Consider the following 18,987-nt stretch of genomic DNA (forward strand, 5'->3'; position numbering starts at 1 on the left):
CAGACGTACACATCCTCATACTTTGTTACTATGATGGGAACCGACAGGTGAAGGACATGACAAAACCATGGCTGTCTGGGGAAGACACAAACAAGACAGACTCTCTTTTCATATCACAACCCCATCTGTAGATGCTCCATATTGTTATGGAAAAGGTTAGGTAGTTTAGACTACCCCCAGAAGTTTCACAATTTAGTTTTAGCCCTGAACTAGTTCACCTGATTCACCTAGTCAAAGACTTGATGATTAGTTGACTTAGGGGTGCTTGCGGTGGACTGGTTCAAATACATGGAACAGTTGGGGATCTCTGAGGAGAGGTTCAAGAACCACTGGTTTAGACTGCTCACTACCACCACACCATCCCCCAGGAGGCATAATCCCCCAGGAGGCATCATCCCCCAGGAGGCATCATCCCCCAGGAGGCATCATCCCCCTGGGGGCAGCAGCAACATATTTGCCCATTGTAGAAGTAGTCAGAATGTAACTTTTTGGACCTGAATGCCAAAACATTTAGGAGATCGAGGTGTGCTCACACTTGACCCATTTTGCATACTCCATCCTACCATAAGACATCCATGTCTTCAACAATGGAAAGGGTAAATGGTTGAGTTTGATATAATTTAAAGGCTTACAAACAGGGTTGTGAAACTATTTTATAATTACTTGACAAAAAATGTTGCTCAAAAACCTTTCATGTCAATTACCAAAAAATGTGATGGCGGGCATAACACAAACTCCTCAGATGATGTAAAATAGGTTCTAAGCCTCAACATATGCACAAATACTGTATTTATAGATCATTTACAATAAAGGATAAACAATGACAATACAAACTATATATATTCAAGAAATTCTAAATTAGTTTGAGAACGCTTTTAAATGATATCAAATTCTACCGTTTATCTTTTAAACTGATAGATGAGTCTCATACTAGGGTTGGGTATGGGTCAACCAAAAGCATCTCTGTCTCCTAAATGTTTTGGCATTCGAATCCAAAAAGTAATTTTCTGACCACTTCTGCCATGTATGGAAAGTTGTATTCAAATCAAAAGGTCAAAAAGTGATTGAAATCAAATAGAACGACCCTGATCGGTTTCAGAACTGTATACATGAAACCCATTCAGGTAGAGACTACATTTGTGGCAATGAAATCCTCATCTGTATTTAGACTCCATAGACATATTCACCATGCTTCAATTACTTTTAGAGACAAAGAGTGCTTTGAGATGTTAGACACAAGTGTGTGTTTGTTTGTGCGTTTGTGTGTGTGTGTGTGAGAGAGAGAGAAATAGACAGAGCGAAAGAGGGGGAGAGGGACAAGAGAAGGAGGCAGAAACAGAGATTAGAGAGGTTCAGGAAAACGAGAGAAGGAGGCAGAAACAGAGATTAGAGAGGTTCAGGAAAACGAGAGAAGGAGGCAGAAACAGAGATTAGAGAGGTTCAGGAAAACGAGAGAGCCAGAGGCAGAAACAGAGATTAGAGAGTTCAGGAAAACGAGAGAAGGAGGCAGAAACAGAGATTAGAGAGGTTCAGGAAAACGAGAGAAGGAGGCAGAAACAGAGATTAGAGAGGTTCAGGAAAACGAGAGAAGGAGGCAGAAACAGAGATTAGAGAGGTTCAGGAAAACGAGAGAAGGAGGCAGAAACAGAGATTAGAGAGGTTCAGGAAAACGAGAGAGAAGGAGGCAGAAACAGAGATTAGAGAGGTTCAGGAAAACGAGAGAAGGAGGCAGAAACAGAGATTAGAGAGGTTCAGGAAAACGAGAGAGCCAGAGGCAGAAACAGAGATTAGAGAGGTTCAGGAAAACGAGAGAGACAGAGGCAGAAACAGAGATTAGAGAGGTTCAGGAAAACGAGAGAGGAGAAAAACAGGATTAATGGAGGGGGACAGACTTTTAGAGTTATTACTTTTGACCAAAGAGAGAAGAAAATGGAGAATGAATGGAGAATGAATGGAGAATGAATGGAGAATGAATGGAGAATGAAAGAGGAAAAATGAAAGACAATAAATTGGCAGAATGTGTGTGTATGCAACCTGTCATATTCCGCATGTATGTGTGCACACAGTATGTATGTTGCATGTATGTGTGCACACAGTATGTATGTTGCATGTGTGTGGCACACCCACTCTAACACTGACTGGGAGACAGATCTTTGTGGTGCTCATTGTTTTGTTAGTGTCGCAGTGTTATCAGTCTCTCAAAGGGAGTCTCCATCTGTTTCTCAGAGAGAAGAAGAGATGATGATGGGGAGAAGAGAGAGGGGGCTCTTCCGGTAGAATAACAGCTCCAGCTCTTGCACATTGGAATCCATGTCATGGGAAAAACTAGTCTAGGTACATTGCTGTTTGGGCTACATTGTTACATTGTCAAGCCAATAAATGATTGGGTCATTCTAATTGCTGGTATCTGATATAAATACTAACTGATATCAAGTGGCTGATATTGATAGTGAATTATATCAATCTTAATAGGTTGATGTACAGTATGTACTGATGTCTTACCCTCCCCAGCTCCTTGTCTTCAAGGGCAAGTAGCCCCGTGCTCTCTGTAAACAGCTTCACTTTGACCATGGGTAACGGGTGCGTCGTAGTGAAGTCGCCCTGAGTGCCCCACCTGAAAGACAAAGGTTCCAACCCTCAGGATTAAACATCAAGTCAAAGTGTATTCGTCACATGCACAGGATGCAGTGTTCAATATCAAAGTTAAGACATAGAGAACCCAGAATAGGGTCTTAAAGTGAGAGTCCTTAAAGTCCTACTCCAGGCTCCTTTTCACTTCATTCATCACCCAATTTACTTAACAAAAGGCACATCTAAATAGGTGGTCCAGGTATACTCATGACATGGCACAAGTAGGGGGGTGGGCCATTTCTCTTTTGTTCTCTATTGCTCCTCTATTGTTACCGCATGCAAGGAGTGAGGCCGATGACATTAGAGGGCACCATCAGATCAACTCCTTGAAGTTTGCAGTAGTCTAAAAAACACAATTTTGCTCAAAACATATTTTTTAGCCTTAATTGTGTTTAAATTACTGTATTTATACATGAGATATTGTTTATCTACAGGAAAAGTTCTAATAGATGGAGAGAGTCTTTAATTGAAACAGTAACAAAGTGCCCCCCACCCCCGCCTCTGTTTTGGTAAAAAGCTGAGGGACGGGACTGGAGAAATGTAACCACTCTCAAATTCATAGACAGAGCGATGGATGCAAGGACTGACCATCCATGATACACACGTTATAGTTTTAACCATGTTTGGAGGTTATACAGTGTTTGTTTACATTTACATGGTTTACAAACATTGGAGTAAAACAAGCTGAGTTTTGATATGACAAGTTGAACTAAGCTCATGAGGCATTTATAAGTTATATTCTTCAAGAATCAATGGGTATATATCGTACATTTGTAGTTTAAAAAATGGACGCAGCAACTGAGGATTCTAGCTTTCAAAAGAGCACAGAATCAATATTAGGTCACAGAAATAAAATGAGAAACACACGAGAAATAAAACAAACGAGAATGTGCACTATATACAAGGTCAGTACCAGTTTAGGGCTGTTGTGGTGACCATATTACCGCCACATATTACCGCGGCCAAGAGTTTTCCTGTACTTAGCTCCATCCCATTTCTTGTTATCCTGAAAAACTCCCCCGTACTTGCCAATGTCAAGCATACCTATACCATGATGCAGCCACCACATTACTAGAAAACAAGGAGGCAGTTACTTAGTGATGTGTTGGACTTACCCCAAACATAAGGCTTTGTATTTAGGTAAAAGTGAATTCCTTTGGTGTTTTTTGTTTGTTGCAGTATTACTTTAGTACTTTAGTATTACTGTCTTTTTGCATACAAGATGCATGTTTTGGAATATGTTTATTCTGTATATTTGTATTCTTTGTCATTTAGGTCATTATTCTGGAGTCAATAAAATGTTGTTGATCCATCCACAGTTGTTACTATATTAGTTATGAATTTGTTATTTATCTTTAAATATATTCTTCCACTTTGACATGAGTATAATGTGTAGATTGTTTAAAAAATAAATCATTTTAATCCCACTTTGTAACACAAAATGTGAAGAAATCCAAAGGGTCTGAATACTTTTGCAAGGCACTGTAGATGGATATAACTCGTTTTAGTATTGACATTCCTATTGAGGGCTTTGTAGTATATTCATTTAAGAATGAATGTTATTGCCTTGGATTTAATTAGATGGAAATACATGCCCTAAATTTGAAGACTTAACAATGTTTAAAAATGTTTTTGGGGGGTTGGGGGTTGCATTTTGCAACACTTCTGTATAACACCGGAGCCTACCCAAATAAATTACTGTAAAAATAATTGAGACCCGGTCTGAAAGGACCCAAGGACAACCAGACCCGGCCCTGTATAGACCCGGCTATTTTTTTAGCTAGCTACATTATTAACTGAAGGAGAGCGAGAGAGAGAGAGAGACAGCAGCAACCAAGCCAACTCAAACTAGTTACTAACGTCTAGATGCCAAAGCTAGGTTATTTATCATCCAATCTGATGACATAGTACCTGTTTTGACTGCATCAAACTGAGAAGATAAGCTAGATTTGAAAATTTGATTTGAGTTAAGCTAGCAGGGTAAGCTAATTTACGGCTAAATAGGCTGCTCTTTACCCCATCCTACACAATTACAACAACAACTCAATTTAGAGTATTAAGTAAATCAAATCAAATTGTATTTGTCACAGTAGCAGCCTTCCTGTTGCTGTTGGCTCTTGGTCGTGGTAGCCTATCCTTCTCATTAAATTCTTATTTGAATTCCATCTTCCATTGTTCTCCTAATTTGCACACATAGAACCAGAGGCTAGTGCCGCTTTGATGACTTGTAATTGGCTAACAACAACAAGCAACACGCACCACTCTCGTGAAATGTAATTAGATACTTTTCTCTCTCTATCTCTACTGCAGCAGTCACGTTCAGGTCTGTATAGGTCCTTACCAGCAAATCAGTTATAATTACACATCCCCGAGGCAATCAGATCTGACCCAGATCCGAGGGTCAACTACAGAATTTTGGACCCAACCTGGTCGGGTCCCGGGTAATCAGTTTTGGGTGGACCCATGAAGACCTCTAGGTCTGATTTGGGTTTAAGGTGGAGGATGAGCATGAGCATGGTGGGTGGTTCAGTTATCCCACTAGGCACAAACTGATTGTTGGAAACTATGTTTATTCATTGTCATTTCAACAAAAGAAATGTATGTGATTATGTTGAATCATTGTGGAAAACTGATTGGATTCGCAAAAAGTCAACAACGTAAAGGGATTTCGGGAATGTCTATTTTCTTCACCTAAATCCACCTTTACCCTAAAACCAATGAGATGGTTAAAATGTTTGTTGGTTTTACAATCAAATTGAATTAAAACTAGCATTGAACTGACGTCTGTGCCCAGTGGGATAACACCTGCACAACAGGTCACGAGTGTGTGTGCATTTATTATTTCCCAGTTGCCAAGACAACGTGTGAATTTTATTCAAACCGGTCTGTTCCTTTAAATTGCGAGAGACAAAAGAAATATAAACTCACTCACAGAGGAGGGTAAAGGAAAAGATCAGTTCAAACAAGAAGTGTCTATTGTTTGCCTCGTGTTTTTTAAAATTCATCACGACACACAAAAATGGACACTGGAGACTTTACCCTGAGCAGACTTTACCCTGAGCAGACTTTACCCTGAGCAGACTTTACCCGACACTGATCTGTCTTTGTTTGCCTCTCTTAGGAAAGTCAACAGTTAAGGATGTCATGTGGAGGGCCGGGAACTTAACTATGTGTGGTGTATTTTCCAAAAAGGTGTTTTCTGTCTTAAGATACATTATCTGACAAGGTATAGAACAGCAGCAAATACCTACCAGGCTGAAGCTTAGAAAATACTTAGAAATCCACTGATTCATTCAGTCAAGTAACTACCCTCTAATTCAACTAAGATGCAAGACGATGACAATCATTGGTCTTGCAGTCAGCCTACACAAAGGCGTATAATGACTTCAAATTGAAAGGAGCCTCCAATAGTAAGGAAAAATAACAGAAAATGTTTTATTTATTTCACCTTTATTTAAACTAGGTAGGCTAGTTGAGAACAAATTCTCATTTACAACTGCGACCTGGCCAAGATAAAGCAAAGCAGTGCGACACAAACAACACATGGGATAAACAAAAGTACGGTCAATAACACAATACAATATATATATATATGTATACAGTGTGTGCAAATGTAGTAAGATTAGGGAGGTAAGGCAAATAGACCATAGTGGTAATAATTACAATTTAGCAATTAACACTGGAGTGATACATGTGCAGAAGATGAATGTGCAAGTAGAGATACTGGGTTGCAAATGAGCAAAAAAACAACAATAGGGGGAGGAGGTATTTGGGTGGGCTATTTACAGATGGGCTGTGTACAGATGCAATAATTGGTAAACTGCTCTGACAGATGATGCTATAAGTTAGTGAGGGAGATATATAAGACTCCAGCTTCAGAGATTTTTGCAATTTGTTCCAGTCATTAGCAGCAGAGAACTGGAAGGAAAGGCAGCCAAATTAGATGTTGGCTTTGGGGATGACCAGTGAAATATACCTGCTGCTATGGTGACCAGTGAGCTGAGATAAGGTGGGGCTATACCTAGCAAAGACTTATAGATGACCTGGATCCAGTGGGTTTGGCGACGAATATAAAGCGAGGGCAGCCAGCAAGAGCATACAGGTCGCAGTGGTGGGTAGTATATGGGACTTTGGTGGCAAAACGGATGGCACTGTGGTAGACCACATATCATTTTCTGAGTAGAGTGTTGGAGGCTAATTTGTAAATGACATCGCCGAAGTCAAGGATCGGTAGGATAGTCAGTTTTACGAGGGTATGTTTGGCAGCAAAGGATGCTTTTTTTGCGAAATAGGAAACCGATTCTAGATTTAATTTTGGATTGGAGATGCTTAATGTGAGTCTGGAAGGAGAGTTTACAGTCTAACCAGACACCTAGGTATTTGTAGTTGTCCACATATTCTAAGTCAGAACCGTCCAGAGTAGTGATGCTAGTCATGCGGGCGGGTGCGGGCAGTGATCGGTTTAAGAGCATGCATTTAGTTTTACTTGCATTTTAGAGCAGTTGGAGGCCACGGAAGGAGTGTTGTATGGCATTGAAGCTCACAGTGTCCAAAGTAGGGCCAGAAGTATACTGAGAATCACCAGCAGCAAGAGCAGAGTCATTAAGACTGCAATGATTGTGTAATAGATGGATGCATAATAATAACTTTATTTGTATAGCGCTTTTCAATATAAGTAAAGTAGTGCTTCACATCAAATAAATAAAATAGTAGTAACAAAGAAACAGACAGGAGGAAGGAGAATAAAGGGTAGAGTACCTTATGATAAGCTGTAGACCACGCTATCTATATTATTCATAGCTGTCTATTTACCACCGCAGACTGATGCTGGCACGAAGACCGCACTCAACCGACTCCATAAGGTCAAAAGCGAACAAGAAAATGATCATCCAGAAGCAGCGCTCCTAGTGGCTGGGGACTTTAATACAAGAAAACTAATATTAGTTGTACCCATTTTTTACCAGAATGTTACATGTGCAACCAGAGAAAAAAAAAAACTCAAGACCACCTTTACTCCACACACAGAGATGCATACAAAGCTCTCCCCCGCCCTACATTTGGTAAATCTGACCATAATTCCATCCTCCTGATTCCTGCCTACAAGCAAAAACTAAAGCAGGAAGTACCTGTGACTCGCTCAATACGGGAGTGGTCAGATGACGAGGATGCTACGCTAGAGGACTGTAATATGTTCCGGGATTCATCCAGTGGCATTAAGGAGTATACCACCTCAGTCATCAGCTTCATCAATAAGTGCATCAACACAGTCATCCCCACAGTGAACGTATGTACATATCCCAACCAGAAGCCATGGATTAAAGGCAACATCCATATTGAGCTAAAGGCTAGAGCTGCCGCTTTCAAGGAGCGGGACACTAATCCAGACGCTTATAAGAAATCCCGCTATGCCCTCAGACGAACCATCAAACAAGCAAAGTGTCAATACAGGATTAAGATTTAATCCTACTACACCGGCTCTGACGCTCGTCGGATGTGGCAGGGCTTGAAAACTATTACGGACTACAAAGGGAAACCCAGACGTAAGCTCCCCAGTGACGCGAGCCTACCAGACGAGCTAAATGCCTTTTATGCTCGCTTCGTGGCAAGCAACACTGAAGCATGCACGAGAGCACCAGATGTTCTGGGTGACTGTGTGATAAAGCACTCAGTAGCAGATCTGAGCAAGACCTTTAAACAGGTCAACATTCACAAAGCCGCGGGGCCAGACGGATTACCAGGAAGTGTACTCAAAGGATGCGCGGACCAACTGGCAAGTGTTTTCACTGACATTTTCAGCCTCTCCCTGACCGAGTCTGTAATACTTAAACTCAGCAAAAAAAGAAATGTCCTCTCAATGTCAACTGCGTTTATGTGTAAATATTTGTATGAACGTAACAATATTCAACAACGGAGATATAAACTGAACAAGTTCCACAGACATGTGACTAACAAAAATTGAATAATGTGTCCCTAAACAAAGAGGGGGTCAAAATCAAAAGTAGCAGTCAGTATCTGGTGTGTACTTAGTCCCCTCCTGTACTCCAAGTTCACCCACGACTGTGTGGCCAAACACAACTCCAACACCATCATTAAGTAAGCTGATGACACAACAGTGGTAGGTCTGATCACCGACAACAATGAGACTATAGGGAGGAGATTAGAGAACTGGCATTGTGATACAAGGACAACAACCTCTCCCTCAATGTCAGCAAGACAAAGAAGATGATCGTGGAGTACAGGAAAAGGCGGGCCGAACAGGCCTCTATTAACATCGACAGGGCTGTAGTGGAGCGGGTAGAGAGTTAAGTTCCTTGGTGTCCACATCACCAACAAACTATCATGGTCCAAACACACCAAGACAGTCTGTATTTAAATATTTTCTTAACTCTTCTTGAAGAGGGGGCACCAGACAAAACATTTTTCCCCCCATAATTAAAATTCAGGAGACTGAAAAGAGTCACAAAAAAAAACACAGCAGAAATGGAGATAAAATTAACCTAACCTTTGATGATCTTCATCAGATGACACTCATAGGACTTCATGTTACAGAAAACATGAATGTTTTGTTCGATAAAGTTCATATTTATATCCAAAAATCTCAGTTTACATTGGGTTATGTTCAGTAGTTCCAAAACATCCAGTGATTTTGCAGAGAGCCACATCAATTTACAGAAATACTCATAATAAACATTGCTAAAAGATACAACTGTTATGTATGGAATTTTAGATCCACTTCTCCTTAATGCAACCGCTGTGTCAGATTTAAAAAGAACCTTACGGAAAAAGCACACCATGCAATAACCTGAGTACAGCGCTCAGACACAAAAACAAGCCATACAGATACCCGCCATGAGAGAGTCAACAGTAGTCAGAAATAGCATTCTAAATATTCACTTACCTTTGATGATCTTCATCAGAATGCACTCCCAGGAATCCCAGTTCCACAATAAATGTTTGTTTGATAAAGTCCATCATTTATGTCCAAATATTTCCTTTTCGTTTGCGTGTTTAGCCCAGTAATCCAAATTCATGAGGCCTTATCACTAGGTCCAGACGAAAAGTCAAAAAGTTCCGTTACAGTCCGTAGAAACATGTCAAACGATGTATAGAATCAATCTTTAGGATGTTTTTAACATAAATCTTTAATAATGTTCCAACCGGAGAATTCCTTTGTCTTCAGAAATGCAATGGAACGCAGATCACTCTAACGTGATCAGCTCATGCCACTCTGGCAGACCCCTGACTCAATCAGCTCTCATTCCCCCCTCCTTCACAGTAGAAGCCTCAAACAAGGTTCTAAAGACTGTTGACATCTAGTGGAAGCCTTAGGAAGTGCAATATGACACCATAGACACTGTGTATTCGATAGGCAATGACTTGAAAAACTACAAACCTCAGATTTCCCACTTCCTGGTTGGATTTTTTTTCTCAGGTATTCACCTGCCATATGAGTTCTGTTATGCTCACAGAATCATTCAAACAGTTTTAGCACCTTCAGAGTGTTTTCTATCGAAATCTACTAATTATATGCATATGCATATCCTAGCTTCTCGGCCTGAGTAGCAGGTAGTTTCATTTGGGCACGCTTATCATCCAAAATTCCGAATGCTGCCCCCTACCCTTGTGAAGTTAAGGGCTTGTAAGTAAGCATTTCACGGTAAGGTCTACACCTGTATTCGGTTCTATTCGGCACATGTAACAAAGTTTGATTTGAAACAAGATAGGTATTTAAAATCATACAACAAAAAAAACACTGGCCGTCCATGAGATTATGAGAGAATACAAACAATGGAGTTATGATGTGGTAGGACAGTTGTAGTAAGGCCAAGGGGCATTTATAAGTTATGCTACTCAAGAATCAAAGGGTATGTGGTTGATTGAAGTTATCATTAAAGTGAACAGCAGGAAATATTCCAGATAGTGGCTTAAAGGCCATGTTCTTCTGGTTTCAGGGCTAATGAAGAGGATGGTATATTGTAGTGGCATGAAATGGAGGGCACACAGTCTGAGCTCTGGGAAATTCTCCACCACTGAGAGTCTGAAAGGGTAGTCTTATTACCGCATTACCAGACTCCTGCCGCCACCACCAGTCTAATAACCATGCTAAAATCAATGGCCAGAGGCACGGCAACAAGCAAGGACTCACTGTTACTGTACATAATCATCAGACATTTTAATTTAGCTGGAGGCTGTGAGACAATAGCCACTTCATGATGTGATAGGAGGGATAATGCAGTGCAAAGTCACACAACAGAGGCTATTACTGAATCTCTCTGCTATGTGGATGGATGATATGAAAATTCTGTCCAGAAGTCTCAAGAGACAAACATATTTTCAATTTCAGCTTTGGAGGACAAGATGATAACTCTTCAGCTAAATGAGGTGGAACGGAAAATAATTAAAATCGTGTTCCCCCAGACAACATATTTAAAGGGCACAGCAGCAGGACTTCACTTAATACCATGCTTTTAGGCCTAACTAACTTAAACATTAGCTACCTGAGCAGCTAACCGATCGCTGAAGCTGTACATAGCCCACCCAATCTACCTACCTCATCCCCATATTGTTTTCATTTACTTTTCTGCTAATTTGAACACCAGTATTTCTACTTGCATATCATCATCTGCTCATCTATCACTGCAGTGTTATTTTCTAAATTGTAATTACTCCACTACTATTTATTGCCTTACCTCCTCAAGCCATTTGAACACACTGTATATAGACTTTTTCTCCCTATTGTGTTATTGACTGTACGCTTGTTTATTCCATGTGTAACACTGTGTTGTTGTTTGTGTCGCACTGCTTTGCTTGATCTTGGCCAGGTCACAGTTATAAATGAGAATGTGTTCTCAACTAGCCTACCTGGTTAAATAAAGGTGAAATAAAAATATATATTTTTTAAAAGGCCAGAGCCTGGACTTTATCTTCATTAATTTCCATTTCAATCAGGTGGGGGAAAACTTTGAGCAAGAGTGTTAAAGAATTCACTCCAAAACTTCATTATCACAAGTTACATAGCCTACTATGCGACACATGTCTAGATTGGACAGGCCCAGAGCTCTTGCGAGATGACTAAGAGGCCAGTCAGTATTTCAGCAACGCTAACAAAGGAAGTGGAAATGATGTCGTGAGCTCAGACAGGGGAACTCCTTGACCTAACACTGAACCTGCATGGCATGGTAGCTCAAGGTTACGCCACAAAACACAAACTTCAATTCTCTGTGTGCTGTGCTGTCTATTCACCTATGCTGAAAAACAAGTGAAGTGGAAAGCAGAGGAAAACTCACCACTGGAAAATGAAGTTAAAAGTTGGCGAGGCTTTACTCTGTGGATCCAGAACTGTCGTTGGCGCTGTGTCATGATGATTCAGATGGGAGAAGACTGCAGAGCTATCAAGGGTGCTCGCTACCGTCCAACCTCCCTTGCATTACATAACAAATCACAGCTTTAATAGGCGCCATTCGCAACATTAAACAATGCTCTGGGGAAGCAGCGGTGCTCTATAGCCTTAGATGTTAAAACTAGGAGTCTGGGTTACATGGAGCGCTTGTGTTTTACTCTCATTAACTCAGAAATGCAGCACATTGTTCGCATTTCAAAGCTAAGGTCTGAGTGTATTACCATCATCAGTATATTACCATCAGGTATGGCTGCCATGTGTACGCGTTGGTACGTTCATTTAATCTTCAAAAGCTGACATGCCAAGACCAGGGATAATCCAATTAGACCTAAACAGGCAATGCTCTCTCTGCTGTAAACACTCAGGTTCCTATTAAAAGTCGAAAAAATCTGCATCTGAAATGTCCACACACATCTACATTATATATATAAAACTAGTATGTGGACGCCTCTTCAAATTGGTGGATTTGGCTATTTCAGCCACACCCATTGCTGACAGGTGTATAAAATCGAGCACGCAGCTACAGTGGTTCCTCCTTTAAAAGTTGCGTCATACTGCGGCGCGCCTTGCGTGCTGCCTCGGCATTCTGTGGCACGTCGTTTAATTCTCAGCCATTTTTTCTGTTACTGCAAGTTATTGCTAGTTTGACCACCAGAGGGCATATTTGAGAAGCATTTGATAGTATTCTGTATTGGCATTACCAGAGAATTTAAAACCTTTTTTGTAATAACATAGTATATCGGATTGCTTTTAAGAAATTTGGCTTAATTCATTTGATTAATACTGTGGTGTTTCTATTCAGAGAAAAAGGAAAAAGGAAGCCCTCACGGTTTCTATGGCGCTGTACAACACAACGTCGGGAGTAGGCTACAGGATCAGAGGATTCTAAATTGTTTGCCTTTATTAGACAACTTTGTTACAATATTTCTGTAAATCAGTGCTATTTATTCCGATAGTAATTCGTTATGGATCCATTACTAAATCAACATGTGCATCTTGAAAGAGTATTTTTTATCATTATTTTATTAACGAAATGTGTTTATTTCTTTATTAGGCTACTGTCCAGTCTACAATAAATACTGTCGTAAATATGTAGAAAATAGTCCAAATAAAGAAAAATCCTGGAATGAGTAGGTGTGTCCAAACTTTTGACTGGTACTTGCTAAATTAATTAGATTAATATTATGATGATTAATACTATTCCATGAAAAATGAAATACCCTCTGCATTTCTGTTAGAATGGAACTGAAAATATGGCGCTGTACAATGTGATTCCATATGTGTTATTTCATAGTTGTGATGTCTTCACAACATAGTTGTGATGTCTACGATATAATTAGACATTAGACATTACTCAACACTAGTGAGACTCATTTCGCCTATGGTAGGCCTACAGTACATTGAAAAATATATTTTTTTCAATGATGTTGACTCTCCTCCAATAATTACATTTAGAGGATTGGAGGACTAAATTAATATCTAAGGGGCATTTTCCATTGGGATCTGTGAGAATATCTAATTTTTTAAATAGAATTCTAAATGAATTAATAACAAATAACATTGTTTAAAAAGTAACAATATTTTGGGAGATTTCGTTTTAATTTATTCCTAGAGTTTGAGTGAGAAAAAGGCAATTCTTGAACATGGGTTGAGACATTCTCACTAATTTGTAAATAAAGCCAGTACAATGTGATGTCGGGAATAGGCTACAGGATTGGAGGATTCTAAATAGTTTACTTTCATCAGACGTTACTCAACACTAGTGAGACTCAATTCGCCTATGGTAGGCCTACAGTATATCGATATATATTTTTTTCAATGACGAGACTCTCCGCCAATAATTACATTTAGAGGATTGGACTCTAAAATAATATCCAAGGGGCATTTTCCATTAGATATTATCACAGATCCTAAGGGGCTTTAATATAATTATAAATTAATTAATAATAATCACTTTGTTTAAAAAAGTAACAATATTTTGGTGATTTTGTTTTCATTTAACCTAGAGTGAGTGAGAAAAAGGCAAAAAAAGCAGACATCAGTTGCTTATATTCAGTCAACACATATCTCAAGAAAATCATGGCATATTTGAACGAGTAATTCGTTATAGACCCATAACTATTTTTATAATTTTTTTATTTTGTATTAACAGCTCGTTTTTGAATGGTAACTGTGTTAAGGGTGGAGTTTTGGGTGGGGTAAGGCGTGAGTTTAAGGTTACAATAGGCTATAAGTATACAGTATATTGACGATTTTCCTCACTTTGATTATATTGTAGCACCATGACCAGGATCTCTATTCATTTAAGTGAGCAGATTAAGGCTTTCAGGAGGAACGGAAAATCGGAAAATCTAAAAGTAAGTGGACCTTTATGTAGTAAAATAAAGGTAAAATAAATAAATATAAGACCTACAACAACTTCGGTAGGCCTACAGTATATGTAAAAAAAATAATTCATCTCTACATGTAGGTCTCCTGATTTAAACCCGATCAAACTTGTTTGGCATCAACTGAAAACATTCATCTGTAACTCTGCCAAGCCGACAAGCAAAGATGAACTGGTCAAGGCCATCAAGAGGTTTTGTCCAGAGAAATTGACGATACAACAATGCAACAAATACATTGATCATCTCAGCAAGGGTCGTGGAGCTGGGTGGAAGTGCGACTAAAATGTAGTTTATATAAACATCTGCATTTGAATGTATTTTTTCTCGTTATTTTATTTGATTAACAAAATAATAAAGATGTTGCTGAATAAATACTGTACTGATGTTTTGAGTTAGAAATGTAACACTTTAGAGGACTTAAGCATCATACATTGCAAGTTGGGGGATTTTCACAACAGTAGCCGGGTTATAAAAAGTCTATTGTCCTGCTAATAGGAAACATTTGCATGATGGGCTACACCTGCTACAGTTGTGAAAAACAACTGTTCAAACAAAACAATACCACAAACATACATCTAAATATGTCCACGTCTACCAGTGGAGTTAGATAGAAATATTATTTTACAAGTCCATTGGGCCTCATAGCCTACCTCAACCACACACGTTATTTATATAGGCCTAGGCTCTGAAGACATACTCTAATTAAACCCTCTTGTTGTTTGTAAAGTCAAATTAAAATGATGATTATTGTTGAAATGGTGTAGGATTTCACCATCTGTTGGTGTGCAACGCATAACAAGCTAGCTATATTTTCAGCACCAGCCTACCAGCACCCTACCTCGGCCAATTAAGTTCTACCCCGGCCAAACCCACTGGGCCAATTGTGCGCCGCCCTATGGCACTCCCAATCACGGTCGGATGTGATACAGCCAGAATTCGAATATACACAGTTGAAGTCAGAAGTTTACATGCACCTTAGCCAAATACATTTAAACTCAGTTTTTCACAATCCCTGACATTTAAACAGAGTAAAAATTCCCTGTCTTCGGTCAGTTAGGATCACCACTTTATTTTAAGAATGTGAAATGTCAGAATAATATTAGAGAGAATTATTTATTTCAGCTTTGATTTCTTTCATCACATTCCCAGTGGGTCAGAAGTTTACATACACTCAATTAGTATTTGGTACTATTGCCTAAAAATTATTTAACTTGGGTCAAACATTCCACGTAGCCTTCCACAACCTTCCCACAATAAGTTGGGTGAATTTTGGCCCATTCCTCCTGACAGAGCTGGTGTAACTGAGTCAGGTTTGTAGGCCTACTTGCTTGCACATGCTTTTTCAGATCTGCCCACACATTTTATATAGGATTGAGGTCAGGGCTTTGTGATGGCCACTCCAGTACCTTGACTTTGTTGTCCTTAAGCCATTTTGCCACAACTTTGGAAGTATGCTTGGGGTCATTGTCCATTTGGAAGACCTATTTGTGACCAAGCTTTAACTTCCTGACTGATGTCTTGAGATGTTGCTTCAATATATCCACATAATTTTCCATCCTCATGATGCCATCTATTTTCAAATCAATTCAAATGTTATTTGTCACATACACATGGTTAGCAGATGTTAATGCGAGTGTAGCGAAATGCTTGTGCTTCTAGTTCCGACAATGCAGTAATAACCAACAAGTAATCTAGCTAACAATTCCAAAACTACTACCTTATAGACACAAGTGCAAGGGGATAAAGAATATGTACATAAAGATATATGAATGAGTGATGGTACAGAGCGGCATAGGCAAGATACAGTAGATGGTATTGAGTGCAGTATATACATATGAGATGAGTATGTAAACAAAGTGGTATAGTTAAAGTGGTTAGTGATACATGTATTACATAAAGATGCAGTAGATGATATAGAGTACAGTTAATACATATACATATGAGATGAATAATGTAGGGTATGTAAACATTATATTAGGTAGCATTGTTTAAAGTGGCTAGTGATATATTTTACATAATTTCCCATCAATTCCCATTATTAAAGTGGCTGGAGTTGAGTCAGTGTGTTGGCATAGCCACTCAATGTTAGTGGTGGCTGTTTAACAGTCTGATGGCCTTGAGATAGAAGCTGTTTTTCAGTCTCTCGGTCCCAGCTCTGATGCACCTGTACTGACCTCGCCTTCTGGATGATAGCGGGGTGAACAGGCAGTGGCTCGGGTGGTTGTTGTCCTTGATGATCTTTATGGCCTTCCTGTAACATCTGGGTGGTGTAGGTGTCCTGGAGGGCAGGTGGTGTAGGTGTCCTGGAGGGCAGGTAGTTTGCCCCCGGTGATGCGTTGTGCAGACCTCACTACCCTCTGGAGAGCCTTACGGTTGTGGGCGGAGCAGTTGCCGTACCAGGCGGTGATACAGCCCGAGAGGATGCTCTCGATTGTGCATCTGTAGAAGTTTGTGAGTGCGCCGTCTCATCGTTGTTGGTAATCAAGCTTACCACTGTTGTGTCGTCCGCAAACTTGATGATTGAGTTGGAGGCGTGCGTGGCCACGCAGTCGTGGGTGAACAGGGAGTACACGAGAGGGCTCAGAACGCACCCTTGTGGGGCCCCAGTGTTGAGGATCAGCGGGGAGGAGATGTTGTTGCCTACCCTCACCACCTGGGGGCAGCCCGTCAGGAAGTCCAGTACCCAGTTGCACAGGGCGGGGTCGAGACCCAGGGTCTCGAGCTTGATGACGAGCTTGGAGGGCACTATGGTGTTAAATGCCGAGCTGTAGTCGATGAACAGCATACCTCTTGTGTCTGAGCCGTTGAATTGAGATTCTACTTTGTCTCTATACTGACGCTTAGCTTGTTTGATTGCCTTGCGGAGGAATAGTTACACTGTTCTCACATAGGTATTCCTCTTGTCCAGATGGGTTAGGGCAGTGTGCAGTGTGGTTGAGATTGCATCGTCTGTGGCCCTATTTGGGCTGTAAGCAAATTGGAGTGGGTCTAGGGTGTCAGGTAGGGTGGAGGTGATATGGTCCTTGACTAGTCTCTCAAAGCACTTCATGATGACGGAAGTGAGTGCTACGGGGCGGTAGTCGTTTAGCTCAGTTACCTTAGCTTTCTTGGGAACAGGAACAATGATGGCCCTCTTGAAGCATGTGGGAACAACAGACTGGGATAGGGATTGATTGAATATGTCCGTAAACACACCAGCCAGCTGGTCTGCGCATGCTCTGAGGGCGCGGCTGGGGATGCCGTCTGGGCCTGCAGCCTTGTGAGGGTTGACACGTTTAAATGTTTTCCTCACGTCGGCTGCAGTGAAGGAGAGTCTGCATGTTTTAGTTGCGGGCCGTGTCAGTGGCACTGTACTGTATTGTCCTCAAAGTGTGTGGGGTCACACCTAGCTCGGCTATTAGACAATTCTTTAGTAAAGGTGGAATAGTCTATTGTTCATCTGATAGCCCATCCTGCGACGCTTGTGAAAAACGAATAATAATAATTTCCCCCCTTTCCACATGTTAAAGATTCCAATAGATAGTGTTTTTAGCCACAACCCCAATTAATACATTTGGGCACAGTCGATAGCGTGCTGAACTTCGGGCTAGAATGTTGAGGGTTTGAAACCTTCTCCCTGCTTGTTTCATTACATTATTATGCCGGTCTCAGAGCAAATAGCCTGGAATGTTACTCCCATCTCATTCCTCGCTCTCTTCCACATGTCATTCAGCACGCTTGTGGGCGTGCTGGCAGGATGTACTGTTTTTTATTCTGTGTATATGAATTACAAAATCTTGTTTCTAGTCTATTGCATAATGTGTATTGGAGTCCCAGGAGCAGGAGTGGTAAACACGGTTGAAGTGTATAATTGTAATACATACTTGCAGACACAGCACCATTCACAGAATGGAGTTTGATATTGGATATGACAAAAAAAACTTGCAAAATAGCGATTTTTGTAAATTTACTTTATGACTAAAATATGCACAATCGTTTGTCTCTACATTAAGTAACATATTCCTCTCAATTGTAATTTTTTTGCTTGACTCGTTATGACTTTATAACTACTTACATTTGCTTCCCAGTAATGTTTTGTCAGCCATCTTTGCTGAAGAAAGCCAGGCTCCGCATCAAATTCGTCATTGGAACCACTCGATATGATTGGTCATAAAAAAACCTTGGGACCAAAATGCATAAGGAGTGTGCTAACTCCCCTTTGTAGTGGTCTGGAGCAATGAAGCCATGACGCTGGGTACCCCTAAGTCCCGCGGTGTAAGCTCGCAACTTTTAAAGGAGGAACCACAGTATGCAATTTCCATAGACAAACATTGGTAGTAGAATGGCCTTACTGAAGAGCTCAGTGACTTTCAACGTGGCACCATCATATGACCTTTCCAACACGTCAGTTTGTCACATTTTTGCCCTGCTAGAGCTGCCCCGGTCAACTGTAAGTGCTGTTATTGTGAAGTGGAAACGTCTAGGAGAACCAACGGTTCAGCTGCGAAGTGGTAGGCCATACAAGGTCACAGAACGGGACCACCGAGTGCTGAAGCACGTAGTGCATAAAAATAGTTTGTCCTAGGTTGC

The 18,987-nt window shown here is 40.5% G+C and overlaps 1 protein-coding gene across 3 annotated transcripts in view; it reads right to left on the reverse strand.

Annotated features, from left to right (window-relative positions):
- LOC112218214 (calcium-dependent secretion activator 2-like) overlaps positions 1-18,987 on the reverse strand; it is a 166,210-nt gene that overhangs the window by 115,772 nt on the left and 31,451 nt on the right. For all 3 annotated transcript variants that reach the window (XR_006079328.1, XM_042301225.1, XM_024378837.2), the window contains exon 5: positions 2,503-2,614. Coding sequence is in view for 2 of the 3 variants with exons in the window: in XM_042301225.1 (XP_042157159.1) it covers positions 2,503-2,614 (112 nt within the window). In the remaining variant the exon portion in view is untranslated. The remainder of the gene's footprint in view (positions 1-2,502; positions 2,615-18,987) is intronic.

The sequence above is a fragment of the Oncorhynchus tshawytscha genome, linkage group LG19 (genome assembly GCF_018296145.1).
Source record: "Oncorhynchus tshawytscha isolate Ot180627B linkage group LG19, Otsh_v2.0, whole genome shotgun sequence".
NCBI lineage: Eukaryota > Metazoa > Chordata > Actinopteri > Salmoniformes > Salmonidae > Oncorhynchus > Oncorhynchus tshawytscha.